Genomic DNA, 23,320 nt, shown 5'->3' with positions numbered 1-23,320 from the left:
ATGCTCAATCACGATGGTCAAAACATGTATCTACCAGGTCACGAACCTGGGACCTTCCGCGTGTTAGGCGGACGTGATAACCACTACACCATTGATGCGTAGTAATTTTGGGTTTTTCAAGAGATCTAGCTTATTTTTATGCCAAATCACGATGGTCAAAACTTGTATCTACCAGGGCTCGAACCTGGGACCTTCCGCGTGTGAAGCGGACGTGATAACCACTACACCATAGATACGTAGTAATTCTGGGTTTTTCAAGAGATCTAGCTTATTTTTATGCCCAATCACTATGGTCAAAACATGTATCTACCAGGTCTCGAACCTGGGACCTTCCGCGTGTTAGGCGAACGTGATAACCACTACACCATAGATACGTAGTAATTCTGAGTTTTTCAAGAGACCTAGCTTATTTTTATGGCCAATCACTATGGTCAAAACATGTATCTACCAGGTCTCGAACCTGGGACCTTCCGCGTGTTAGGCGGACGTAATAACCACTACACCATAGATACGTAACTACACCATAGATACGTAGTAATTCTGAGTTTTTCAAGAGATCTAGCTTATTTTTATGCCCAATCACTATGGTCAAAACATGTATCTACCAGGTCTCGAACATGGGACCTTCCACGTGTTAGGCTGACGTGATAACCACTACACCATAGATACGTAACTACAGCATAGATACGTAGTAATTCTGGGTTTTTCAAGAGATCTAGTTTATTTTTATGCTCAATCACGATGGTCAAAACATGTACCTACCAGGTCTCGAACCTGGGACCTTCCGTGTGTTAGGCGGACGTGATAACCACTACACCATTGATGCATAGTAATTCTGGGTTTTTGAAGAGATGTAGCTTATTTTTATGCCCAATCACGATGGTCAAAACTTGTATCTACCAGGGCTCGAACCTGGGACCTTCCGCGTGTGAAGCGGACGTGATAACCACTACACCATAGATACGTAGTAATTCTGGGTTTTTCAAGAGATCTAGCTTATTTTTATGCCCAATCACTATGGTCAAAACATGTATCTACCAGGTCTCGAACCTGGGACCTTCCGCGTGTTAGGCGGACGTGATAACCACTACACCATAGATACGTAACTACACCAAAGATACGTAACTACACCATAGATACGTAGTAATTCTGAGTTTTTCAAGAGATCTAGCTTATTTTTATGCTCAATCACGATGGTCAAAACATGTATCTACCAGGTCTCGAACCTGGGACCTTCCGCGTGTTAGGCAGACGTGATAACCACAACACCATAGATACATGATCACAATGATTTTTCCAAAACATCTAGCTTATTTTTATGCCCAATCACGATGGTAAAAACATGTATCTACCAGGTCTCGAACCTGGGACCTTCCGCGTGTTAGGCGGACGTGATAACCACTACACCATAGATACGAAACTACACCATAGATACGTAGTAATTCTGAGTTTTTCAAGAGATCTAGCTTATTTTTATGCTCAATCACGATGGTCAAAACATGTATCTACCAGGTCTCGAACCTGGGACCTTCCGCGGTTTAGGCGGACGTGATAACCACTACACCATTGATGCGTAGTAATTCAGGGTTTTTCAAGAGATCTAGCTTATTTTTATGCCCAATAACGATGGTCAAAACTTGTATCTACCAGGGCTCGAACCTGGGACCTTCCGCGTGTGAAGCGGACGTGATAACCACAACACCATATAAACATGACCACACTGATTTTTCTAAAACATCTAGCTTATTTTTATGCCCAATCACTATGGTCAAAACATGTATCTACCAGGTCTTTAACCTGGGACCTATCGCGTGTTTGGCGGACGTGATAACCACTACACCATAGATACGTAACTACAGCATAGATACGTAGTAATTCTGGGTTTTTCCAGAGATCTAGTTTATTTTTATGCTCAATCACGATGGTCAAAACATGTACCTACCAGGTCTCGAACCTGGGACCTTCCGTGTGTTAGGCGGACGTGATAGCCACTACACCATTGATGCATAGTAATTCTGGGTTTTTGAAGAGATCTAGCTTATTTTTATGCCCAATAACGATGGTCAAAACTTGTAGCTACCAGGGCTCGAACCTGGGACCTTCCGCGTGTGAAGCGGACGTGATAACCACAACACCATATAAACATGATCACACTGATTTTTCTAAAACATCTAGCTTATTTTTATGCCCAATCACTATGGTCAAAACATGTATCTACCAGGTCTTTAACCTGGGACCTATCGCGTGTTTGGCGGACGTGATAACCACTACACCATAGATACGTAACTACAGCATAGATACGTAGTAATTCTGGGTTTTTCAAGAGATCTAGTTTATTTTTATGCTCAATCACGATGGTCAAAACATGTACCTACCAGGTCTCGAACCTGGGACCTTCCGTGTGTTAGGCGGACGTGATAACCACTACACCATTGATGCATAGTAATTCTGGGTTTTTGAAGAGATCTAGCTTATTTTTATGCCCAATCACGATGGTCAAAACTTTTATCTACCAGGGCTCGAACCTGGGACCTTCCACGTGTGAAGCGGACGTGATAACCACTACACCATAGATACGTAGTAATTCTGGGTTTTTCAAGAGATCTAGCTTATTTTTATGCCCAATCACTATGGTCAAAACATGTATCTACCAGGTCTCGAACCTGAGACCTTCCGCGTGTTAGGCGGACGTGATAACCACTACACCATAGATACGTAACTACACCATAGATACGTAACTACACCATAGATACGTAGTAATTCTGAGTTTTTCAAGAGATCTAGCTTATTTTTATGCTCAATCACGATGGTCAAAACATGTATCTACCAGGTCTCGAACCTGGGACCTTCCGCGTGTTAGGCGGACGTGATAACCACTACACCATAGATACGTAACTACACCATAGATACGTAGTAATTCTGAGTTTTTCAAGAGATCTAGCTTATTTTTATGCCCAATCACTATGGTCAAAACATGCATCTACCAGGTCTCGAACCTGGGACCTTCCGCGTGTTAGGCGGAGGTGATAACCACTACACCATAGATACGTAGAAATTCTGAGTTTTTAAAGAGATCTAGCTTATTTTTATGCTCAATCAAGATGGTCGAAACATGTATCTACCAGGGCTCGAACCTGGGACCTTCCGCGTGTTAAGCGGACGTGATAACCACTACACCATAGATACGTAACTACACCATAGATACGTAGTAATTCTGAGTTTTTCAAGAGATCTAGCTTATTTTTATGCCCAATCACTATGGTCAAAACATGTATCTACCAGGTCTCGAGCCTGGGACCTTCCGCGTGTTTGGCGGACGTGATAACCACTACACCATAGATACGTAACTACACCACAGATACGTAGTAATTCAGAGTTTTTCAAGAGATCTAGCTTATTTGTATGCCTAATCACTATGGTAAAAACATGTATCTACCAGGTCTCGAACCTGGGCCCTTCCGCGTGTTAGGCGGACGTGATAACCACTACACCATAGATACGTAACTACACCATAGATACGTAGTAATTCTGAGTTTTTAAAGAGATCTAGCTTATTTTTATGCTCAATCACGATGGTCAAAACATGTATCTACCAGGTCTCGAACCTGGGACCTTCCGCGTGTTAGGCGGACGTGATAACCACTACACCATAGATACGTAGTAATTCTGAGTTTTTCAAGAGACCTAGCTTATTTTTATGGCCAATCACTATGGTCAAAACATGTATCTACCAGGTCTCGAACCTGGGACCTTCCGCGTGTTAGGCGGACGTAATAACCACTACACCATAGATACGTAACTACACCATAGATACGTAGTAATTCTGAGTTTTTCAAGAGATCTAGCTTATTTTTATGCCCAATCACTATGGTCAAAACATGTATCTACCAGGTCTCGAACCTGGGACCTTCCACGTGTTAGGCTGACGTGATAACCACTACACCATAGATACGTAACTACACCATAGATACGTAGTAATTCTGAGTTTCTCAAGAGATCTAGCTTATTTGTATGCCTAATCACTATGGTAAAAACATGTATCTACCAGGTCTCGAACCTGGGCCCTTCCGCGTGTTAGGCGGACGTGATAACCACTACACCATAGATACGTAACTACACCATAGATACGTAGTAATTCTGAGTTTTTAAAGAGATCTAGCTTATTTTTATGCTCAATCACGATGGTCAAAACATGTATCTACCAGGTCTCGAACCTGGGACCTTCCGCGTGTTAGGCGGACGTGATAACCACTACACCATAGATACGTAGTAATTCTGAGTTTTTCAAGAGACCTAGCTTATTTTTATGGCCAATCACTATGGTCAAAACATGTATCTACCAGGTCTCGAACCTGGGACCTTCCGCGTGTTAGGCGGACGTAATAACCACTACACCATAGATACGTAACTACACCATAGATACGTAGTAATTCTGAGTTTTTCAAGAGATCTAGCTTATTTTTATGCCCAATCACTATGGTCAAAACATGTATCTACCAGGTCTCGAACCTGGGACCTTCCACGTGTTAGGCTGACGTGATAACCACTACACCATAGATACGTAACTACACCATAGATACGTAGTAATTCTGAGTTTCTCAAGAGATCTAGCTTATTTTTATGCTCAATCACGATGGTCAAAACATGTATCTACCAGGTCTCGAACCTGGGACCTTCCGCGTTTTAGGCGGACGTGATAACCACTACACCATTGATGCGTAGTAATTCAGGGTTTTTCAAGAGATCTAGCTTATTTTTATGCCCAATAACGATGGTCAAAACTTGTATCTACCAGGGCTCGAACCTGGGACCTTCCGCGTGTGAAGCGGACGTGATAACCACAACACCATATAAACATGATCACACTGATTTTTCTAAAACATCTAGCTTATTTTTATGCCCAATCACTATGGTCAAAACATGTATCTACCAGGTCTTTAACCTGGGACCTATCGCGTGTTTGGCGGACGTGATAACCACTACACCATAGATACGTAACTACAGCATAGATACGTAGTAATTCTGGGTTTTTCAAGAGATCTAGTTTATTTTTATGCTCAATCACGATGGTCAAAACATGTACCTACCAGGTCTCGAACCTGGGACCTTCCGTGTGTTAGGCGGACGTGATAACCACTACACCATCGATACGTAACTACACCGTACATACGTAGTAATTCTGGGTTTTTCAAGAGATCTAGCTTATTTTTATGCCCAATCACTATGGTCAAAACATGTATCTACCAGGTCTCGAACCTGGGACCTTCCGCGTGTTAGGCGGACGTGATAACCACTACACCATAGATACGTAGTAATTCTGAGTTTTTCAAGAGACCTAGCTTATTTTTATGGTCAATCACTATGGTCAAAACATGTATCTACCAGGTCTCGAACCTGGGACCTTCCGCGTGTTAAGCGGACGTGATAACCACTACATCATAGATACGTAACTACACCATAGATACGTAGTAATTCTGAGTTTTTCAAGAGATCTAGCTTATTTTTATGCCCAATCACTATGGTCAAAACATGTACCTACCAGGTCTCGAACCTGGGACCTTCCGTGTGTTAGGCGGACGTGATAGCCACTACACCATTGATGCATAGTAATTCTGGGTTTTTGAAGAGATCTAGCTTATTTTTATGCCCAATAACGATGGTCAAAACTTGTAGCTACCAGGGCTCGAACCTGGGACCTTCCGCGTGTGAAGCGGACGTGATAACCACAACACCATATAAACATGATCACACTGATTTTTCTAAAACATCTAGCTTATTTTTATGCCCAATCACTATGGTCAAAACATGTATCTACCAGGTCTTTAACCTGGGACCTATCGCGTGTTTGGCGGACGTGATAACCACTACACCATAGATACGTAACTACAGCATAGATACGTAGTAATTCTGGGTTTTTCAAGAGATCTAGTTTATTTTTATGCTCAATCACGATGGTCAAAACATGTACCTACCAGGTCTCGAACCTGGGACCTTCCGTGTGTTAGGCGGACGTGATAACCACTACACCATTGATGCATAGTAATTCTGGGTTTTTGAAGAGATCTAGCTTATTTTTATGCCCAATCACGATGGTCAAAACTTGTATCTACCAGGGCTCGAACCTGGGACCTTCCACGTGTGAAGCGGACGTGATAACCACTACACCATAGATACGTAGTAATTCTGGGTTTTTCAAGAGATCTAGCTTATTTTTATGCCCAATCACTATGGTCAAAACATGTATCTACCAGGTCTCGAACCTGAGACCTTCCGCGTGTTAGGCGGACGTGATAACCACTACACCATAGATACGTAACTACACCATAGATACGTAACTACACCATAGATACGTAGTAATTCTGAGTTTTTCAAGAGATCTAGCTTATTTTTATGCTCAATCACGATGGTCAAAACATGTATCTACCAGGTCTCGAACCTGGGACCTTCCGCGTGTTAGGCGGACGTGATAACCACTACACCATAGATACGTAACTACACCATAGATACGTAGTAATTCTGAGTTTTTCAAGAGATCTAGCTTATTTTTATGCCCAATCACTATGGTCAAAACATGCATCTACCAGGTCTCGAACCTGGGACCTTCCGCGTGTTAGGCGGAGGTGATAACCACTACACCATAGATACGTAGAAATTCTGAGTTTTTAAAGAGATCTAGCTTATTTTTATGCTCAATCAAGATGGTCGAAACATGTATCTACCAGGGCTCGAACCTGGGACCTTCCGCGTGTTAAGCGGACGTGATAACCACTACACCATAGATACGTAACTACACCATAGATACGTAGTAATTCTGAGTTTTTCAAGAGATCTAGCTTATTTTTATGCCCAATCACTATGGTCAAAACATGTATCTACCAGGTCTCGAGCCTGGGACCTTCCGCGTGTTTGGCGGACGTGATAACCACTACACCATAGATACGTAACTACACCACAGATACGTAGTAATTCAGAGTTTTTCAAGAGATCTAGCTTATTTGTATGCCTAATCACTATGGTAAAAACATGTATCTACCAGGTCTCGAACCTGGGCCCTTCCGCGTGTTAGGCGGACGTGATAACCACTACACCATAGATACGTAACTACACCATAGATACGTAGTAATTCTGAGTTTTTAAAGAGATCTAGCTTATTTTTATGCTCAATCACGATGGTCAAAACATGTATCTACCAGGTCTCGAACCTGGGACCTTCCGCGTGTTAGGCGGACGTGATAACCACTACACCATAGATACGTAGTAATTCTGAGTTTTTCAAGAGACCTAGCTTATTTTTATGGCCAATCACTATGGTCAAAACATGTATCTACCAGGTCTCGAACCTGGGACCTTCCGCGTGTTAGGCGGACGTAATAACCACTACACCATAGATACGTAACTACACCATAGATACGTAGTAATTCTGAGTTTTTCAAGAGATCTAGCTTATTTTTATGCCCAATCACTATGGTCAAAACATGTATCTACCAGGTCTCGAACCTGGGACCTTCCACGTGTTAGGCTGACGTGATAACCACTACACCATAGATACGTAACTACACCATAGATACGTAGTAATTCTGAGTTTCTCAAGAGATCTAGCTTATTTGTATGCCTAATCACTATGGTAAAAACATGTATCTACCAGGTCTCGAACCTGGGCCCTTCCGCGTGTTAGGCGGACGTGATAACCACTACACCATAGATACGTAACTACACCATAGATACGTAGTAATTCTGAGTTTTTAAAGAGATCTAGCTTATTTTTATGCTCAATCACGATGGTCAAAACATGTATCTACCAGGTCTCGAACCTGGGACCTTCCGCGTGTTAGGCGGACGTGATAACCACTACACCATAGATACGTAGTAATTCTGAGTTTTTCAAGAGACCTAGCTTATTTTTATGGCCAATCACTATGGTCAAAACATGTATCTACCAGGTCTCGAACCTGGGACCTTCCGCGTGTTAGGCGGACGTAATAACCACTACACCATAGATACGTAACTACACCATAGATACGTAGTAATTCTGAGTTTTTCAAGAGATCTAGCTTATTTTTATGCCCAATCACTATGGTCAAAACATGTATCTACCAGGTCTCGAACCTGGGACCTTCCACGTGTTAGGCTGACGTGATAACCACTACACCATAGATACGTAACTACACCATAGATACGTAGTAATTCTGAGTTTCTCAAGAGATCTAGCTTATTTTTATGCTCAATCACGATGGTCAAAACATGTATCTACCAGGTCTCGAACCTGGGACCTTCCGCGTTTTAGGCGGACGTGATAACCACTACACCATTGATGCGTAGTAATTCAGGGTTTTTCAAGAGATCTAGCTTATTTTTATGCCCAATAACGATGGTCAAAACTTGTATCTACCAGGGCTCGAACCTGGGACCTTCCGCGTGTGAAGCGGACGTGATAACCACAACACCATATAAACATGATCACACTGATTTTTCTAAAACATCTAGCTTATTTTTATGCCCAATCACTATGGTCAAAACATGTATCTACCAGGTCTTTAACCTGGGACCTATCGCGTGTTTGGCGGACGTGATAACCACTACACCATAGATACGTAACTACAGCATAGATACGTAGTAATTCTGGGTTTTTCAAGAGATCTAGTTTATTTTTATGCTCAATCACGATGGTCAAAACATGTACCTACCAGGTCTCGAACCTGGGACCTTCCGTGTGTTAGGCGGACGTGATAACCACTACACCATCGATACGTAACTACACCGTACATACGTAGTAATTCTGGGTTTTTCAAGAGATCTAGCTTATTTTTATGCCCAATCACTATGGTCAAAACATGTATCTACCAGGTCTCGAACCTGGGACCTTCCGCGTGTTAGGCGGACGTGATAACCACTACACCATAGATACGTAGTAATTCTGAGTTTTTCAAGAGACCTAGCTTATTTTTATGGTCAATCACTATGGTCAAAACATGTATCTACCAGGTCTCGAACCTGGGACCTTCCGCGTGTTAAGCGGACGTGATAACCACTACACCATAGATACGTAACTACACCATAGATACGTAGTAATTCTGAGTTTTTCAAGAGATCTAGCTTATTTTTATGCCCAATCACTATGGTCAAAACATGTATCTACCAGGTCTCGAGCCTGGGACCTTTGCGTGTTTGGCGGACGTGATAACCACTACACCATAGATACGTAACTACACCACAGATACGTAGTAATTCAGAGTTTTTCAAGAGATCTAGCTTATTTGTATGCCTAATCACTATGGTAAAAACATGTATCTACCAGGTCTCGAACCTGGGCCCTTCCGCGTGTTAGGCGGACGTGATAACCACTACACCATAGATACGTAACTACACCATAGATACGTAGTAATTCTGAGTTTTTAAAGAGATCTAGCTTATTTTTATGCTCAATCACGATGGTCAAAACATGTATCTACCAGGTCACGAACCTGGGACCTTCCGCGTGTTAGGCGGACGTGATAACCACTACACCATTGATGCGTAGTAATTTTGGGTTTTTCAAGAGATCTAGCTTATTTTTATGCCAAATCACGATGGTCAAAACTTGTATCTACCAGGGCTCGAACCTGGGACCTTCCGCGTGTGAAGCGGACGTGATAACCACTACACCATAGATACGTAGTAATTCTGGGTTTTTCAAGAGATCTAGCTTATTTTTATGCCCAATCACTATGGTCAAAACATGTATCTACCAGGTCTCGAACCTGGGACCTTCCGCGTGTTAGGCGAACGTGATAACCACTACACCATAGATACGTAGTAATTCTGAGTTTTTCAAGAGACCTAGCTTATTTTTATGGCCAATCACTATGGTCAAAACATGTATCTACCAGGTCTCGAACCTGGGACCTTCCGCGTGTTAGGCGGACGTAATAACCACTACACCATAGATACGTAACTACACCATAGATACGTAGTAATTCTGAGTTTTTCAAGAGATCTAGTTTATTTTTATGCTCAATCACGATGGTCAAAACATGTACCTACCAGGTCTCGAACCTGGGACCTTCCGTGTGTTAGGCGGACGTGATAACCACTACACCATTGATGCATAGTAATTCTGGGTTTTTGAAGAGATGTAGCTTATTTTTATGCCCAATCACGATGGTCAAAACTTGTATCTACCAGGGCTCGAACCTGGGACCTTCCGCGTGTGAAGCGGACGTGATAACCACTACACCATAGATACGTAGTAATTCTGGGTTTTTCAAGAGATCTAGCTTATTTTTATGCCCAATCACTATGGTCAAAACATGTATCTACCAGGTCTCGAACCTGGGACCTTCCGCGTGTTAGGCGGACGTGATAACCACTACACCATAGATACGTAACTACACCAAAGATACGTAACTACACCATAGATACTTAGTAATTCTGAGTTTTTCAAGAGATCTAGCTTATTTTTATGCTCAATCACGATGGTCAAAACATGTATCTACCAGGTCTCGAACCTGGGACCTTCCGCGTGTTAGGCGGACGTGATAACCACTACACCATAGATACGTAACTACACCATAGATACGTAGTAATTCTGAGTTTTTCAAGAGATCTAGCTTATTTTTATGCTCAATCACGATGGTCAAAACATGTATCTACCAGGTCTCGAACCTGGGACCTTCCGCGTGTTAGGCAGACGTGATAACCACAACACCATAGATACATGATCACAATGATTTTTCCAAAACATCTAGCTTATTTTTATGCCCAATCACGATGGTAAAAACATGTATCTACCAGGTCTCGAACCTGGGACCTTCCGCGTGTTAGGCGGACGTGATAACCACTACACCATTGATGCGTAGTAATTCAGGGTTTTTCAAGAGATCTAGCTTATTTTTATGCCCAATAACGATGGTCAAAACTTGTATCTACCAGGGCTCGAACCTGGGACCTTCCGCGTGTGAAGCGGACGTGATAACCACAACACCATATAAACATGACCACACTGATTTTTCTAAAACATCTAGCTTATTTTTATGCCCAATCACTATGGTCAAAACATGTATCTACCAGGTCTTTAACCTGGGACCTATCGCGTGTTTGGCGGACGTGATAACCACTACACCATAGATACGTAACTACAGCATAGATACGTAGTAATTCTGGGTTTTTCCAGAGATCTAGTTTATTTTTATGCTCAATCACGATGGTCAAAACATGTACCTACCAGGTCTCGAACCTGGGACCTTCCGTGTGTTAGGCGGACGTGATAGCCACTACACCATTGATGCATAGTAATTCTGGGTTTTTGAAGAGATCTAGCTTATTTTTATGCCCAATAACGATGGTCAAAACTTGTAGCTACCAGGGCTCGAACCTGGGACCTTCCGCGTGTGAAGCGGACGTGATAACCACAACACCATATAAACATGATCACACTGATTTTTCTAAAACATCTAGCTTATTTTTATGCCCAATCACTATGGTCAAAACATGTATCTACCAGGTCTTTAACCTGGGACCTATCGCGTGTTTGGCGGACGTGATAACCACTACACCATAGATACGTAACTACAGCATAGATACGTAGTAATTCTGGGTTTTTCAAGAGATCTAGTTTATTTTTATGCTCAATCACGATGGTCAAAACATGTACCTACCAGGTCTCGAACCTGGGACCTTCCGTGTGTTAGGCGGACGTGATAACCACTACACCATTGATGCATAGTAATTCTGGGTTTTTGAAGAGATCTAGCTTATTTTTATGCCCAATCACGATGGTCAAAACTTGTATCTACCAGGGCTCGAACCTGGGACCTTCCACGTGTGAAGCGGACGTGATAACCACTACACCATAGATACGTAGTAATTCTGGGTTTTTCAAGAGATCTAGCTTATTTTTATGCCCAATCACTATGGTCAAAACATGTATCTACCAGGTCTCGAACCTGAGACCTTCCGCGTGTTAGGCGGACGTGATAACCACTACACCATAGATACGTAACTACACCATAGATACGTAACTACACCATAGATACGTAGTAATTCTGAGTTTTTCAAGAGATCTAGCTTATTTTTATGCTCAATCACGATGGTCAAAACATGTATCTACCAGGTCTCGAACCTGGGACCTTCCGCGTGTTAGGCGGACGTGATAACCACTACACCATAGATACGTAACTACACCATAGATACGTAGTAATTCTGAGTTTTTCAAGAGATCTAGCTTATTTTTATGCCCAATCACTATGGTCAAAACATGCATCTACCAGGTCTCGAACCTGGGACCTTCCGCGTGTTAGGCGGAGGTGATAACCACTACACCATAGATACGTAGAAATTCTGAGTTTTTAAAGAGATCTAGCTTATTTTTATGCTCAATCAAGATGGTCGAAACATGTATCTACCAGGGCTCGAACCTGGGACCTTCCGCGTGTGAAACGGACGTGATAACCACAACACCATATAAACATGATCAAACTGATTATTCTAAAACATCTAGCTTACTTTTATGCCCAATCACGATGGTAAAAACATGTATCTTACAGGTCTCGAACCTGGGACCTTCCGCGTGTTAGGCGGACGTGATAACCACTACACCATAGATACGTAACTACACCACAGATACGTAGTAATTCAGAGTTTTTCAAGAGATCTAGCTTATTTGTATGCCCAATCACTATGGTCAAAACATGTATCTACCAGGTCTCGAACCTGGGACCTACCGCGTGTTTGGCGGACGTGATAACCACTACACCCTTGATGCATAGTAATTCTGGGTTTTTCAAGAGATCTAGCTTATTTTTATGCCCAATCACGATGGTCAAAACTTGTATCTACGAGGGCTCGAACCTGGGACCTTCCGCGTGTGAAGCGGACGTGATAACCACTACACCATAGATACGTAGTAATTCTGGGTTTTTCAAGAGATCTAGCTTATTTTTATGCCCAATCACTATGGTCAAAACATGTATCTACCAGGTCTCGAACCTGGGACCTTCCGCGTGTTAGGCGGACGTGATAACCACTACACCATAGATACGTAGTAATTCTGAGTCTTTCAAGAGACCTAGCTTATTTTTATGCCCAATCACTATGGTCAAAACATGTATCTACCAGGTCTCGAACCTGGGACCTTCCGCGTGTTAGGCGGACGTGATAACCACTACACCATAGATACGTAACTACACCATAGATACGTAGTAATTCTGAGTTTTTCAAGAGATCTAGCTTATTTTTATGCTCAATCACGATGGTCAAAACATGTATCATGTATCTACCAGGTCTCGAACCTGGGACCTTCCGCGTTTTTGGCGGACGTGATAACCACTACACCATTGATGCGTAGTAATTCTGGGTTTTTCAAGAGATCTAGCTTATTTTTATGCCCAATCACGATGGTCAAAACTTGTATCTACCAGGGCTCGAACCTGGGACCTTCCGCGTGTGAAGCGGACGTGATAACCACAACACCATATAAACAAGATCACACTGATTTTTCTAAAACATCTAGCTTATTTTTATGCCCAATCACGATGGTAAAAACATGTATCTTCCCGGTCTCGAACCTGGGACCTTCCGCGTGTTAGGCGGACGTGATAACCAATACACCATAGATACGTAACTACACCACAGATACGTAGTAATTCTGAGTTTTTCAAGAGATCTAGCTTATTTTTATGCCCAATCACTATGGTCAAAACATGTATCTACTAGGTCTTTAACCTGGGACCTATCGCGTGTTTGGCGGACGTGATAACCACTACACCATAGATACGTAACTACAGCATAGATACGTAGTAATTCTGGGTTTTTCAAGAGATCTAGTTTATTTTTATGCTCAATCACGATGGTCAAAACATGTATCTAACAGGGCTCGAACCTGGGACCTTCCGCGTGTGAAGCGGACGTGATAACCACTACACCATAGATACGTAGTAATTCTGGGTTTTTCAAGAGATCTAGCTTATTTTTATGCCCAATCACTATGGTCAAAACATGCATCTACCAGGTCTCGAACCTGGGACCTTCCGCGTGTTAGGCGGACGTGATAACCACTACACCATAGATACGTAGTAATTCTGAGTTTTTCAAGAGACCTAGCTTATTTTTATGCCCAATCACTATGGTCAAAACATGTATCTACCAGGTCTCGAACCTGGGACCTTCCGCGTGTTAGGCGGACGTGATAACCACTACACCATAGATACGTAACTACACCATAGATACGTAGTAATTCTGAGTTTTTCAAGAGATCTAGCTTATTTTTATGCTCAATCACGATGGTCAAAACATGTATCTACCAGGTCTCGAACCTGGGACCTTCCGCGTTTTTGGCGGACGTGATAACCACTACACCATAGATACGTAGTAATTCTGGGTTTTTAAAGAGATCTAGCTTATTTTTATGCTCAATCAAGGTGGTCAAAACATGTATCTACCAGGGCTCGAACCTGGGACCTTCCGCGTGTGAAACGGACGTGATAACCACAACACCATATAAACATGGTCAAACTGATTTTTCTAAAACATCTAGCTTACTTTTATGCCCAATCACGATGGTAAAAACATGTATCTTCCAGGTCTCGAACCTGGGACCTTCCGCGTGTTAGGCGGACGTGATAACCACTACACCATAGATACGTAACTACACCACAGATACGTAGTAATTCAGAGTTTTTCAAGAGATCTAGCTTATTTGTATGCCCAATCACTATGGTCAAAACATGTATCTACCAGGTCTCGAACCTGGGACCTACCGCGTGTTTGGCGGACGTGATAACCACTACACCATAGATACGTAGTAATTCTGGGTTTTTCAAGAGATCTAGCTTATTTTTATGCCCAATCACTATGGTCAAAACATGTATCTACCAGGTCTCGAACCTGGGACCTTCCGCGTGTTAGGCGGACGTGATAACCACTACACCATAGATACGTAGTAATTCTGAGTTTTTCAAGAGACCTAGCTTATTTTTATGCCCAATCACTATGGTCAAAACATGTATCTACCAGGTCTCGAACCTGGGACCTTCCGCGTGTTAGGCGGACGTGATAACCACTACACCATAGATACGTAACTACACCATAGATACGTAGTAATTCTGAGTTTTTCAAGAGATCTAGCTTATTTTTATGCTCAATCACGATGGTCAAAACATGTATCTACCAGGTCTCGAGTAGTTAAACCCTGTACTTTAAGAGAAAAGTAAACAACCACGCCCCCAAAATAAACAAGTGTCGTGTTAGCGAGCCCACCTCCCCGGTGTAGATATTTTCCCCGACTATAAAGTATGCACTTTATATGTAAAACAACAACACCGAAAGGATCTTAGTCGACTATCTATAATAACCTTTGCTCCTTCATGTTTATTTAAGCGACGTTCGAGATATATTTACTTCCTGAATTATGTAGCTTGTAAGATTCGAGTCGAATTAATTTTTTTAGCCAATCAGTGATCAAAAAATGTCGTAGGTATTTGTACCACAATATCTTTACGTCTAAATATAAGTACTTCAATTTCTTCTTCTTAACTATGTGATAAATAATACACAAATGTAATATTTGAGATTCATTTAAGAAAAATACGCATATAAGTTCAAATTTACTGTTAACATTATTCAACATGGGGGAGAAACCGCGCCGCAGCGCGCCGCTGGGGGTGAAATGGTTAAATACTACTACCCCGACTATAAAACCTTCACTCTTTCACCATTCTGACTCAGTATTCTTCAAATCTCTTAATTATGGAAGACTCGTTTTACGTCACTTTGCCCAGTAATGCGTCTATGGACGATTTCCCCGAGAACAACCAATCATCTTTTAAGGTGAAGTTACCGCAACCTATTAAACTCTTATCAAACTGGAAGGTTGGTTTGGCTGAAGTGGTTTTACCACCAGTTTGGGATAATGTTACTCAGGGTTATGATAGATTTTTAACCATGGCACCCTCTATCGACGATGATGCTAATTGGTTTACTTACAAGTTAGAAATACCACCAGGTGATTATGAGTGCAAAAGAACGAAAAAAGGTCATACGGTTAAATATTCTTTACATAAAACTTTAATTGATATCCTGCGCGATCAAATAAAACCCAAATATAGAGATTTATTGCAAATGAAGGTGGATCGCCATCCGAATGTCGTTGGTCGAAAATCGGAAGAAAGGTTTCTTTTGATGAATATACACCCGGATGTGCAAGTAAGAATCCCGGAAGGACCTCTCTCTCTCGTGCTAGAGTTTCGAGAGAAAAATTTCGTCTCGGGTCGGTACGTTTCTCGGTTCCCCTTATCGCGTCACGCCAAAACTTTATCCATTTCTTACAAGGATAATTATATCGAAATAAGGTCCAGAAAAAAGGATTTCAAAGCCGTAAATCTACAAAGAACGGGAAGGGTAGACGATGAAGATGACCATCCGATAAATGCACCCAAAACTGTCGCTGACGAGCTCAAAGCGATTGATATTAACGTAATACCGATTAGAAATAGAGGTCTTAGAGAAAAAGATGTAGCTCTTAACGATGCCAAAGGTGATCTACCTGATGATCATCCCTCTAATGATCAAACCCGCTAAAGAGGGTGATACGTTTAAGGATGAATTACTTGACGATCAGCCTATGATGGATTCCAGCGACGACGATTTGCCAAATGATCAAGCCATCAAGCCAAAGATTAATCAATTGACGCATATCATACCCGCGGGTGTTTATCACGATATTGAAGATATTTTAAGAGCTATGAAAAAAACGATTCCCGATGCTTATAGAGAAAAATTTAGATTTTTCGTTAATGAAGACCAAACCGTTACTATTTGGTGCGACAAAGGGTATAGCCTGGCTTTTCCCACTGGGTTTCCGGGTCTTGGTTTAATGTTAGGCTTCGCGAAGAGTCAACTCGGGGTTCAGCTTAAAGATCATACTACCGGAGAATACATTGCGGATTTAAACAGAGGTATCGAAGCCCTGTTCGTGTATACGAATATTATTCAATATCAATTTGTGGGTGACGTCGCTGCTCCTCTTTTACGAATCGTTGCTAGACCGGATAACGCTGACAAGAAAAAGTTCATTCAAACGTTTACTAATATTGATTACTACCCGCTAAGACTTAACGAACTTGAAATTATCGAGGTAGAAATAAAAACCGACGCAAATTTACACGTACCATTTAAACTAGGTAAGACTATCCTCAAGCTACATTTCGTAAAAGATGGTTCAAAGGGATAGTTATCTACAGTATTACCTGCAGCAATCAGGTGCTGGCAGCTTTCCAACATTTTCTGGACCTCTTTTCCAACGCGGGAGGGGTCTTGGAAATTTATTTCGCAAGCTAATTAAATTCACTACACCAATTGTAAAACCCGTGGCTAAGGGCCTAAGGCCGTCGGACGCGAAGCTTTAGGTATCGGTACCAGAATGTATACCGATATCCAGTCTGGAGAAGACCCGAAAAAGCTTTTAAAAAGAATCTAAAACTAGCTGGAGGTAATCTTTTACTTAAAGCTGGTGATCACGTAGCTACTTCGCAGTTCGGTTCTGGTGCTCGTCGAAAAAGGAAAAGAAATTCACAAGGCGGAGCTAAAAAGCAAAGTAAACGCCTTAAGAAGAATCGCAGTTAGAGAGATTTTCTACCATAATGAAAAACCATGGAGGTGAGAGAGGGGATGCGTAACGAGCTAGACATTTTTGAAATTCCAACGGAAAACAGCAATGTCGTATCATCTACCGAAGTAACCTATCAACCGATTAGCGCGATTACAGACTCTGGACCGATAACCTTTTACGTTAAATCGAACGAAGAAGAGTATATGGATCTTGCCGAGACAAAGCTTAAAGTCAAAGCTAGAATTCTTCACGAAGACGGAACGGTACTCGAACCTAACGAGGTTAACGTTGGACCAGTCAATCTGTTTTTATTCTCCCTATTCAGTCAAATCGATGTTTTGGCTCAAAATACACCGACTCAAGCATCGAGCAACTGCGCTCAATACGGACCCCTTATTGAAACAGTTTTAAGCTGTTCCGAAGATGCTAAAAAATCTCAACTCGGTTTACAATGTTTTTACAAAGACTCGCCAACTTCCCCGGACGAAATGTTTACTCAACAAAACAAAACAAATGAAAACGGAATGTTGAAAAGAGCCGCTAGAACAAAATTATCAAATCAAATTGAAATGATTGGGCATTTACCGGCAGATTTATTTCGTACGAATAAGTACATGCTTCCTGGAGTTGACCTTATGATTCGACTTCTCCGATCTCCTAAACATTTCCCTATTATTTCCAAAGTACCCAATAAGACGTACCATGTTGTTATTGATGAAGCTGTTCTCATAGTTAAATTGGTTAAGGTACGCCCTGAAATTCTTTTGGCTCACGCTAAAGTTTTAGAGCAATACCCAGCTCGATATCCGATTAAGCAAACGGTTATTAAACATTTCCCAATATCTAAAGGCGAAGTCGATTGCACTAGGGAAAATGTTTTCATTGGGAGAATGCCCGATCTTATGATAGTTTTCTTCGTACCCACGAACGCTTTCAACGGTACGTTAGATACCAATCCTTATCATCTCACTCATAATGATTTGAGACATATGTCGGTCGCTATTGGCTCGACAAATTTTCCAGACATTCCTTTCGAACCCAACTTTGACAAAAGACAATATATCAGAGAATACGCCTCACTGTTCGACGTGTTAGATATACTAGGTAAAAACAAAGGCAATTATATTTCTTACGAAGATTATGGTAACGGTTATACCATATTCGCGTACGATTTAACAGCTGCCGGCGATTGTCAAGGTGATTTTATCAACCCTCCTAAGCAGGGAAATCTTCGTCTTAATATGAAGTTTGCTAAACCACTCAACACCAACACCACTTGCGTAATTTATGCTGTATTTAACAAAGAGCTCTACGTGACCAGAGATAGAAGCGTTATTTATCCACTTGATTAAAACACAGATGTCAGCATCTAATTGAGAAAATAGCGACTATAAATGGAAAAAAATCTCGACCAATTCTTCATTAATCTTCAAGATGTTCGTCAGTCACAATCTTTCCAGCGATCAGGAGATCGTAGTAAGAAATATCGTCGATCCTTACGTTACCATTCGAAGACGAGACAACGACTCGGAAGTTTCGTTTCATCATTCTATTTGGAACGATCTTTGGAAGGTGCAACCCGAAATTGATTCTCACTTCGATGGGGAATCTGAAAGGTTTCACACTTGGATGAGTAAAGATAATATTCTGCTAGAGTGTCTCACCGTTGGAAAGGAAAAGCAGTTGGACCTTAGACAATACGTTCGCGGCGCGAATCATAGCTATCACATTATGTACTCTTCCGCTCGCGGATTCTCCCTGAATCAAGAATCGTGGAAAAGTTTAAAGTCTTTGAAAAGTACCATCGATCGCGAAGTCAAAGTTTTACTCGACGCTAAGGATGATATGAAAAGGATCGTTTTGGAAAAATTGACGAACATACTTTATTCAATTACCATCAAATTCGAAAACAGTTCTTGTCATCACAAGTTAGCTCACGATATTTCCTGCGGAGCCGATAATATCAACTGGTGTCAAGCGGTGGAACAGAATATCGAACAAGCGCTTCCGCGGATGAATTACGACGAGGTTTTGGTTGAATTTTACGAAGAAATGGATGGAACGAAATTAGAAGACGTGTACATCCTTTATAGCGAAATTATTAATAATTTAACCAATTTGAGAAATATGATTGTGTACGGATAAATGTTCTGAATAAAGAAATATAAATTTCACCTGATTGAAAGTTATTTACTCATTTTCCACACCAATGTCGAGACTCGATGAGTTGGCGAAAATTTATTACAATCTCTCTCACCCGGCTGGGTTAGGAAGTATAAAGAAATTACAAAATAGTGTTAAAGGAATTTCGAAAAAGGAGACTAGAAATTGGTTGTTAGCTCAGAATACCTACATAACTCACCGACCTAGAAAACTCAAATTCCCCAGAAATCAAGTCTATGTAACTTCTAAAGATGAACAATGGATGTGCGATCTTATGGATTTCAACCGGTTTAAGCGGTATAATAATAAAAAACGCTACGTATTAACTATCATCGACGTGTTGTCGCGCTTCGCTTGGGCTATCCCTCTTCGAGATAAAAAACCGGAAAGTATTGTTAAAGCTTTCTCTAGTATTTTTAAATCTCGCAAACCTTCCAATTTCACTTTCGATCAAGGCGGAGAATTTGTAAATAAAAGGTTTGACAATTTTTTAAAGAAACACAACGTCAGTTCATTCGCTTTAGTAAATGATACAAAAGCGTCCTTAGTAGAGAGATTCAATGCTACACTGTCGTCAAAGATATACAAATACTTTACCAGAAGCGGGAAGTATGATTACGTTAAAGTTTTGCCAAACTTGGTTAAAAGTTACAATTCGAGCGTCCATTCGACAACTGGTTTTAAACCAAAAGATGTTAATATCAACAACGAGCATTTAGTTTGGTTTAGATTATACGGAGATAAGAAGAAGGGGAAGAAACCCGCTCTCAAACCAGGCATGATAGTTAAATTAGCAACTTCGAAAACTAGATTCGAAAAGGGAGGAACTGCCAACTGGACCAAAGAGAATTTCATCATAGATAAAGTCCTGCATCGGAGTCCTCCAGCGTACAACGTTAAAGATGGTCAAGGTGTATCAATCAGAGGTGCTTTTTACGAACCGCAATTATTACAAGTGAGGCCATGAATACGCAACAACTCTCCGAAGTCTTGCACTGCGATCCTCGAACTTCACCATTTTTTATCGGTGGTTTTCCTTCGGACAAGCTACCACCACCCCCTCTAGAGAAAAATGTTTATCTTTTCGTCGTTAATACTTCACCTTCTTATATCGCCGATGGACACTGGGTTGCTTTCTTCGTCAACCGAGAAAGAGCGGAATTCTTTTGCTCATTTGGAAGAAATCCTACCCATTACGGATTTGATTTGACCCCCTACGCTTCAGAATGGATCTACAACGATTGTGTAATTCAGCCTATCGATAGCGATTTTTGCGGTTTGCATACTTTAATGTACTGTTTCGCCAAATGCGAGGGTTACAGTATGAAAGAAATAATCCATTTGCTTTATAAGAAAAACCTTTATTATAACGATAGCATATCATTGTTAAATTTGTGTACACATTTGTTAAATCACGAGTTTCGATATTGTAATGAATAAAATCAAAATTCTAGCCATTTGTTGGGTTTTTTTCCTTTCTCTCGCCTTAATTCATACGGGGATCTCTTGACAGTCCTTGGTGTTTTTATCTCTTTCAGAACAGGAGACGATTTTGCTGCTTCTAGAGATGGATTTGAAAGCTTAATTTTCTTTTTCTTCATCTTTTGAGAACCGGTGGTTCGTACGATTGTCCGGTATATTGGTGAGATTTTAGATAGCTTGATGAAGGCATGGGTGTTGACGATACAGGCGTTGGCTGAGGAGCTATTCTAACTTCGGGAGGTTCAACCAAGTTTTTCATTGTAAGGTATTGTTGAAGAGATTTTAGATATTGTCTGGCTTTATCATCGGGATTCCCAGGTTGGTTGAGAATGGTGGTAATTTCATTATCCAACGAAGAAACCTGTTTTTCAACATCGGTCATAATCGAGGACGCCGGAACTAGAATCATTTTCTTCATTCTCCACCGGTTATAGCTGACAAAAGAGTTGGAATTATAGCACCAATCAGGCTAGGTAGAAAAAATCATCCAGTCTGCTTGTACAACAACTGTCGAACCTGATTTGGGCTTCGGTGTTTATTAGATAGCGATTTTATAATTTTTTCGTACCGCCTCAAATTTCTTTTCTTGCTTTGCGGAAGAGCGATGGCGTTTCTTTTCAAGTTGTAACATATAGTGCAAATAGATTTTAACTGATCTTTGCTAGATAACGATATTAAAGTTTTCCTTTGTTGAGGATTAATATCTCTCAGTAGTTTAAGGTAAGGATAATGTTTCCGAAATGACTTGGATGGCATCTTTCACTACAATGAATTGAATCTCCATCAGGGACTTTGTTTTAAAAAAATATTTATTATTCCACAAAAAATATCATGTTTCCTTCATTGGGAAGTGCATTTGTTCTTAATCTCAAAGAGTCGTCGCAAGTTTGACGCAAATCGCAAATTATGTAACTATACGGTTTGTCAGATGTAGCCATTTCATACGCTTTTGACATTATTTTTTTACCCGGAAATATCTGTCTTTCCAAGTGGGAAATCTGACTCCGAGACCTTAAATTTTTAAATATTACAAAATAAGAAGTATTCAAACTTATAACTCTAGATTCCTTCCCCATAGAGAATAGATTATGAGTAATTAAAATTAAACTTAAATTTAAATGATGACAGCCAACCGTAAAAAGGTAAGAAATGAACGAACTAGCATTAGCAACAGGGGCTAAATCGTCCAACACTAGCAGGTTATTAACTTTGGGGTTAAAGAAATCCGTATCATCAGGCGGCAATCCTTCCAGGAATTCAATTTCTGGTATTTCGTGAAACTTTTCTTGAAATAGAGAGTAGCAATATACGATCCTGTGAGGGGGTGGGTCTATCATTTTTTGACGATTTTTCAATAACTCCAAAACAAAATTCGTCTTTCCGCTCATAGACGCGCCGGAAACAATCATTTGAAAGGGTGCTACGAACTTCAACCGACAGGACATTGTCGACTATGATTCTTTTAATTTTCGTTCAAAAATTTGTTTCAAAAGGGTGTTCAAAAGAAATACTCTATCTTTAAATCGCGCGGCGGTGTACAGCCACTCGTTCCTTCTATCTTCGCTATCGGGTAGCCAATGAACTTTAACAATGTGATGAAAGGTAACTCGCTTCTTCTTCTTGGCAATCACTTGCTTCTTCTTCTTGGCAATCACTTGCTTCTTCTTCTTGGCAATCACTTGCTTCTTCTTCTTGGCAATCACTTGCTTCTTCTTCTTGGCAATACCCAAAGGGTAATGTAGTAAAGTCATCTAGAAGAACCCTTTTAGAGAAGGTGACTCCAAATTGTTTTTTTAAGTTTCCTAAGAGTAAAGTTAAGTCCCGCTTGCGTCGAACAACGTTAAACGGGATATCTGCCGTATACCGTTTTTCTGGATTTTGTAAGGCGTCTACCATAGATTCAAAATTTATAATTTTTTCATTTTCGCGAGAAAGCGTGATACCTTTCGACTTCACCACGCATTGATTGTCTGATGTTTTATAAGCGTACGATTTTGGTACTGTACTGACAAATTCTGTTATATGCGAATTGCCTATTTCGGATTTCCACTCTCCCAAACTACTTCCTTCGGAAGGGATCCAATCATCTTTCCC

The 23,320-nt window shown here is 41.0% G+C and overlaps 1 protein-coding gene and 52 non-coding genes across 53 annotated transcripts; 1 reads left to right on the top strand and 52 right to left on the bottom strand.

Moving 5' to 3' along the window:
- Positions 1–163: 163 nt before the first annotated feature.
- On the bottom strand, positions 164–236 carry TRNAV-CAC (transfer RNA valine (anticodon CAC)). Its single transcript has one exon. It is a non-coding gene; the product is annotated as a tRNA-Val (tRNA).
- A 65-nt stretch (positions 237–301) lies between these two features.
- TRNAV-AAC (transfer RNA valine (anticodon AAC)) lies at positions 302–374 on the bottom strand. The gene has a single exon. It is a non-coding gene; the product is annotated as a tRNA-Val (tRNA).
- Positions 375–439: 65 nt separating this feature from the next.
- On the bottom strand, positions 440–512 carry TRNAV-AAC (transfer RNA valine (anticodon AAC)). Its single transcript has one exon. It is a non-coding gene; the product is annotated as a tRNA-Val (tRNA).
- Positions 513–891: 379 nt separating this feature from the next.
- On the bottom strand, positions 892–964 carry TRNAV-CAC (transfer RNA valine (anticodon CAC)). The gene has a single exon. It is a non-coding gene; the product is annotated as a tRNA-Val (tRNA).
- A 65-nt stretch (positions 965–1,029) lies between these two features.
- TRNAV-AAC (transfer RNA valine (anticodon AAC)) lies at positions 1,030–1,102 on the bottom strand. The gene has a single exon. It is a non-coding gene; the product is annotated as a tRNA-Val (tRNA).
- Positions 1,103–1,343: 241 nt separating this feature from the next.
- On the bottom strand, positions 1,344–1,416 carry TRNAV-AAC (transfer RNA valine (anticodon AAC)). The gene has a single exon. It is a non-coding gene; the product is annotated as a tRNA-Val (tRNA).
- An 84-nt stretch (positions 1,417–1,500) lies between these two features.
- Positions 1,501–1,573, bottom strand: TRNAF-AAA (transfer RNA phenylalanine (anticodon AAA)). Its single transcript has one exon. It is a non-coding gene; the product is annotated as a tRNA-Phe (tRNA).
- Positions 1,574–2,504: 931 nt separating this feature from the next.
- Positions 2,505–2,577, bottom strand: TRNAV-CAC (transfer RNA valine (anticodon CAC)). The gene has a single exon. It is a non-coding gene; the product is annotated as a tRNA-Val (tRNA).
- Positions 2,578–2,642: 65 nt separating this feature from the next.
- On the bottom strand, positions 2,643–2,715 carry TRNAV-AAC (transfer RNA valine (anticodon AAC)). The gene has a single exon. It is a non-coding gene; the product is annotated as a tRNA-Val (tRNA).
- Positions 2,716–2,818: 103 nt separating this feature from the next.
- TRNAV-AAC (transfer RNA valine (anticodon AAC)) lies at positions 2,819–2,891 on the bottom strand. The gene has a single exon. It is a non-coding gene; the product is annotated as a tRNA-Val (tRNA).
- Positions 2,892–3,113: 222 nt separating this feature from the next.
- On the bottom strand, positions 3,114–3,186 carry TRNAV-AAC (transfer RNA valine (anticodon AAC)). The gene has a single exon. It is a non-coding gene; the product is annotated as a tRNA-Val (tRNA).
- A 241-nt stretch (positions 3,187–3,427) lies between these two features.
- TRNAV-AAC (transfer RNA valine (anticodon AAC)) lies at positions 3,428–3,500 on the bottom strand. Its single transcript has one exon. It is a non-coding gene; the product is annotated as a tRNA-Val (tRNA).
- An 84-nt stretch (positions 3,501–3,584) lies between these two features.
- TRNAV-AAC (transfer RNA valine (anticodon AAC)) lies at positions 3,585–3,657 on the bottom strand. Its single transcript has one exon. It is a non-coding gene; the product is annotated as a tRNA-Val (tRNA).
- Positions 3,658–3,722: 65 nt separating this feature from the next.
- Positions 3,723–3,795, bottom strand: TRNAV-AAC (transfer RNA valine (anticodon AAC)). Its single transcript has one exon. It is a non-coding gene; the product is annotated as a tRNA-Val (tRNA).
- Positions 3,796–4,036: 241 nt separating this feature from the next.
- TRNAV-AAC (transfer RNA valine (anticodon AAC)) lies at positions 4,037–4,109 on the bottom strand. Its single transcript has one exon. It is a non-coding gene; the product is annotated as a tRNA-Val (tRNA).
- Positions 4,110–4,193: 84 nt separating this feature from the next.
- Positions 4,194–4,266, bottom strand: TRNAV-AAC (transfer RNA valine (anticodon AAC)). The gene has a single exon. It is a non-coding gene; the product is annotated as a tRNA-Val (tRNA).
- A 65-nt stretch (positions 4,267–4,331) lies between these two features.
- TRNAV-AAC (transfer RNA valine (anticodon AAC)) lies at positions 4,332–4,404 on the bottom strand. The gene has a single exon. It is a non-coding gene; the product is annotated as a tRNA-Val (tRNA).
- A 241-nt stretch (positions 4,405–4,645) lies between these two features.
- On the bottom strand, positions 4,646–4,718 carry TRNAF-AAA (transfer RNA phenylalanine (anticodon AAA)). The gene has a single exon. It is a non-coding gene; the product is annotated as a tRNA-Phe (tRNA).
- Positions 4,719–5,235: 517 nt separating this feature from the next.
- On the bottom strand, positions 5,236–5,308 carry TRNAV-AAC (transfer RNA valine (anticodon AAC)). Its single transcript has one exon. It is a non-coding gene; the product is annotated as a tRNA-Val (tRNA).
- Positions 5,309–6,101: 793 nt separating this feature from the next.
- Positions 6,102–6,174, bottom strand: TRNAV-CAC (transfer RNA valine (anticodon CAC)). The gene has a single exon. It is a non-coding gene; the product is annotated as a tRNA-Val (tRNA).
- Positions 6,175–6,239: 65 nt separating this feature from the next.
- On the bottom strand, positions 6,240–6,312 carry TRNAV-AAC (transfer RNA valine (anticodon AAC)). Its single transcript has one exon. It is a non-coding gene; the product is annotated as a tRNA-Val (tRNA).
- Positions 6,313–6,415: 103 nt separating this feature from the next.
- Positions 6,416–6,488, bottom strand: TRNAV-AAC (transfer RNA valine (anticodon AAC)). Its single transcript has one exon. It is a non-coding gene; the product is annotated as a tRNA-Val (tRNA).
- Positions 6,489–6,710: 222 nt separating this feature from the next.
- TRNAV-AAC (transfer RNA valine (anticodon AAC)) lies at positions 6,711–6,783 on the bottom strand. Its single transcript has one exon. It is a non-coding gene; the product is annotated as a tRNA-Val (tRNA).
- Positions 6,784–7,024: 241 nt separating this feature from the next.
- Positions 7,025–7,097, bottom strand: TRNAV-AAC (transfer RNA valine (anticodon AAC)). The gene has a single exon. It is a non-coding gene; the product is annotated as a tRNA-Val (tRNA).
- An 84-nt stretch (positions 7,098–7,181) lies between these two features.
- TRNAV-AAC (transfer RNA valine (anticodon AAC)) lies at positions 7,182–7,254 on the bottom strand. The gene has a single exon. It is a non-coding gene; the product is annotated as a tRNA-Val (tRNA).
- A 65-nt stretch (positions 7,255–7,319) lies between these two features.
- On the bottom strand, positions 7,320–7,392 carry TRNAV-AAC (transfer RNA valine (anticodon AAC)). Its single transcript has one exon. It is a non-coding gene; the product is annotated as a tRNA-Val (tRNA).
- A 241-nt stretch (positions 7,393–7,633) lies between these two features.
- TRNAV-AAC (transfer RNA valine (anticodon AAC)) lies at positions 7,634–7,706 on the bottom strand. The gene has a single exon. It is a non-coding gene; the product is annotated as a tRNA-Val (tRNA).
- Positions 7,707–7,790: 84 nt separating this feature from the next.
- Positions 7,791–7,863, bottom strand: TRNAV-AAC (transfer RNA valine (anticodon AAC)). The gene has a single exon. It is a non-coding gene; the product is annotated as a tRNA-Val (tRNA).
- A 65-nt stretch (positions 7,864–7,928) lies between these two features.
- TRNAV-AAC (transfer RNA valine (anticodon AAC)) lies at positions 7,929–8,001 on the bottom strand. The gene has a single exon. It is a non-coding gene; the product is annotated as a tRNA-Val (tRNA).
- A 241-nt stretch (positions 8,002–8,242) lies between these two features.
- On the bottom strand, positions 8,243–8,315 carry TRNAF-AAA (transfer RNA phenylalanine (anticodon AAA)). Its single transcript has one exon. It is a non-coding gene; the product is annotated as a tRNA-Phe (tRNA).
- A 517-nt stretch (positions 8,316–8,832) lies between these two features.
- On the bottom strand, positions 8,833–8,905 carry TRNAV-AAC (transfer RNA valine (anticodon AAC)). The gene has a single exon. It is a non-coding gene; the product is annotated as a tRNA-Val (tRNA).
- A 65-nt stretch (positions 8,906–8,970) lies between these two features.
- Positions 8,971–9,043, bottom strand: TRNAV-AAC (transfer RNA valine (anticodon AAC)). The gene has a single exon. It is a non-coding gene; the product is annotated as a tRNA-Val (tRNA).
- A 240-nt stretch (positions 9,044–9,283) lies between these two features.
- TRNAV-AAC (transfer RNA valine (anticodon AAC)) lies at positions 9,284–9,356 on the bottom strand. Its single transcript has one exon. It is a non-coding gene; the product is annotated as a tRNA-Val (tRNA).
- Positions 9,357–9,578: 222 nt separating this feature from the next.
- Positions 9,579–9,651, bottom strand: TRNAV-CAC (transfer RNA valine (anticodon CAC)). The gene has a single exon. It is a non-coding gene; the product is annotated as a tRNA-Val (tRNA).
- Positions 9,652–9,716: 65 nt separating this feature from the next.
- TRNAV-AAC (transfer RNA valine (anticodon AAC)) lies at positions 9,717–9,789 on the bottom strand. The gene has a single exon. It is a non-coding gene; the product is annotated as a tRNA-Val (tRNA).
- Positions 9,790–9,854: 65 nt separating this feature from the next.
- TRNAV-AAC (transfer RNA valine (anticodon AAC)) lies at positions 9,855–9,927 on the bottom strand. The gene has a single exon. It is a non-coding gene; the product is annotated as a tRNA-Val (tRNA).
- Positions 9,928–10,149: 222 nt separating this feature from the next.
- On the bottom strand, positions 10,150–10,222 carry TRNAV-CAC (transfer RNA valine (anticodon CAC)). Its single transcript has one exon. It is a non-coding gene; the product is annotated as a tRNA-Val (tRNA).
- Positions 10,223–10,287: 65 nt separating this feature from the next.
- On the bottom strand, positions 10,288–10,360 carry TRNAV-AAC (transfer RNA valine (anticodon AAC)). The gene has a single exon. It is a non-coding gene; the product is annotated as a tRNA-Val (tRNA).
- Positions 10,361–10,463: 103 nt separating this feature from the next.
- On the bottom strand, positions 10,464–10,536 carry TRNAV-AAC (transfer RNA valine (anticodon AAC)). The gene has a single exon. It is a non-coding gene; the product is annotated as a tRNA-Val (tRNA).
- Positions 10,537–11,762: 1,226 nt separating this feature from the next.
- Positions 11,763–11,835, bottom strand: TRNAV-CAC (transfer RNA valine (anticodon CAC)). Its single transcript has one exon. It is a non-coding gene; the product is annotated as a tRNA-Val (tRNA).
- Positions 11,836–11,900: 65 nt separating this feature from the next.
- TRNAV-AAC (transfer RNA valine (anticodon AAC)) lies at positions 11,901–11,973 on the bottom strand. The gene has a single exon. It is a non-coding gene; the product is annotated as a tRNA-Val (tRNA).
- Positions 11,974–12,076: 103 nt separating this feature from the next.
- TRNAV-AAC (transfer RNA valine (anticodon AAC)) lies at positions 12,077–12,149 on the bottom strand. Its single transcript has one exon. It is a non-coding gene; the product is annotated as a tRNA-Val (tRNA).
- Positions 12,150–12,804: 655 nt separating this feature from the next.
- Positions 12,805–12,877, bottom strand: TRNAV-CAC (transfer RNA valine (anticodon CAC)). Its single transcript has one exon. It is a non-coding gene; the product is annotated as a tRNA-Val (tRNA).
- Positions 12,878–12,942: 65 nt separating this feature from the next.
- TRNAV-AAC (transfer RNA valine (anticodon AAC)) lies at positions 12,943–13,015 on the bottom strand. Its single transcript has one exon. It is a non-coding gene; the product is annotated as a tRNA-Val (tRNA).
- A 65-nt stretch (positions 13,016–13,080) lies between these two features.
- Positions 13,081–13,153, bottom strand: TRNAV-AAC (transfer RNA valine (anticodon AAC)). The gene has a single exon. It is a non-coding gene; the product is annotated as a tRNA-Val (tRNA).
- A 91-nt stretch (positions 13,154–13,244) lies between these two features.
- On the bottom strand, positions 13,245–13,317 carry TRNAF-AAA (transfer RNA phenylalanine (anticodon AAA)). The gene has a single exon. It is a non-coding gene; the product is annotated as a tRNA-Phe (tRNA).
- Positions 13,318–13,834: 517 nt separating this feature from the next.
- TRNAV-CAC (transfer RNA valine (anticodon CAC)) lies at positions 13,835–13,907 on the bottom strand. The gene has a single exon. It is a non-coding gene; the product is annotated as a tRNA-Val (tRNA).
- A 65-nt stretch (positions 13,908–13,972) lies between these two features.
- Positions 13,973–14,045, bottom strand: TRNAV-AAC (transfer RNA valine (anticodon AAC)). The gene has a single exon. It is a non-coding gene; the product is annotated as a tRNA-Val (tRNA).
- Positions 14,046–14,110: 65 nt separating this feature from the next.
- Positions 14,111–14,183, bottom strand: TRNAV-AAC (transfer RNA valine (anticodon AAC)). The gene has a single exon. It is a non-coding gene; the product is annotated as a tRNA-Val (tRNA).
- Positions 14,184–14,267: 84 nt separating this feature from the next.
- Positions 14,268–14,340, bottom strand: TRNAF-AAA (transfer RNA phenylalanine (anticodon AAA)). Its single transcript has one exon. It is a non-coding gene; the product is annotated as a tRNA-Phe (tRNA).
- Positions 14,341–14,838: 498 nt separating this feature from the next.
- On the bottom strand, positions 14,839–14,911 carry TRNAV-AAC (transfer RNA valine (anticodon AAC)). Its single transcript has one exon. It is a non-coding gene; the product is annotated as a tRNA-Val (tRNA).
- A 65-nt stretch (positions 14,912–14,976) lies between these two features.
- TRNAV-AAC (transfer RNA valine (anticodon AAC)) lies at positions 14,977–15,049 on the bottom strand. Its single transcript has one exon. It is a non-coding gene; the product is annotated as a tRNA-Val (tRNA).
- A 2,573-nt stretch (positions 15,050–17,622) lies between these two features.
- LOC149656080 (uncharacterized protein F54H12.2-like) lies at positions 17,623–18,933 on the top strand. The gene has a single exon (XM_089844519.1). The coding sequence runs from the start codon at positions 17,623–17,625 to the stop codon at positions 18,931–18,933; it is 1,311 nt and encodes a 436-aa protein (XP_089700645.1).
- Positions 18,934–23,320: the final 4,387 nt, after the last annotated feature.

The sequence above is a fragment of the Phalangium opilio genome, unplaced genomic scaffold (assembly GCF_054372755.1).
Source record: "Phalangium opilio isolate 3A_F unplaced genomic scaffold, DU_Popi_V2 ptg000077l_1, whole genome shotgun sequence".
Taxonomy (NCBI): Eukaryota; Metazoa; Arthropoda; class Arachnida; order Opiliones; family Phalangiidae; genus Phalangium; species Phalangium opilio.
Note: the sequence above shows the minus strand (reverse complement) of the source record. Positions and strands in the feature narration are given on the sequence as shown.

What these genes read in the sequence shown, in the direction of transcription:
- LOC149656080 (XM_089844519.1), top strand. Translation starts at nt 17,623, where the DNA reads ATGGAGGTGAGAGAGGGGATGCGTAACGAGCTAGACATTTTTGAAATT.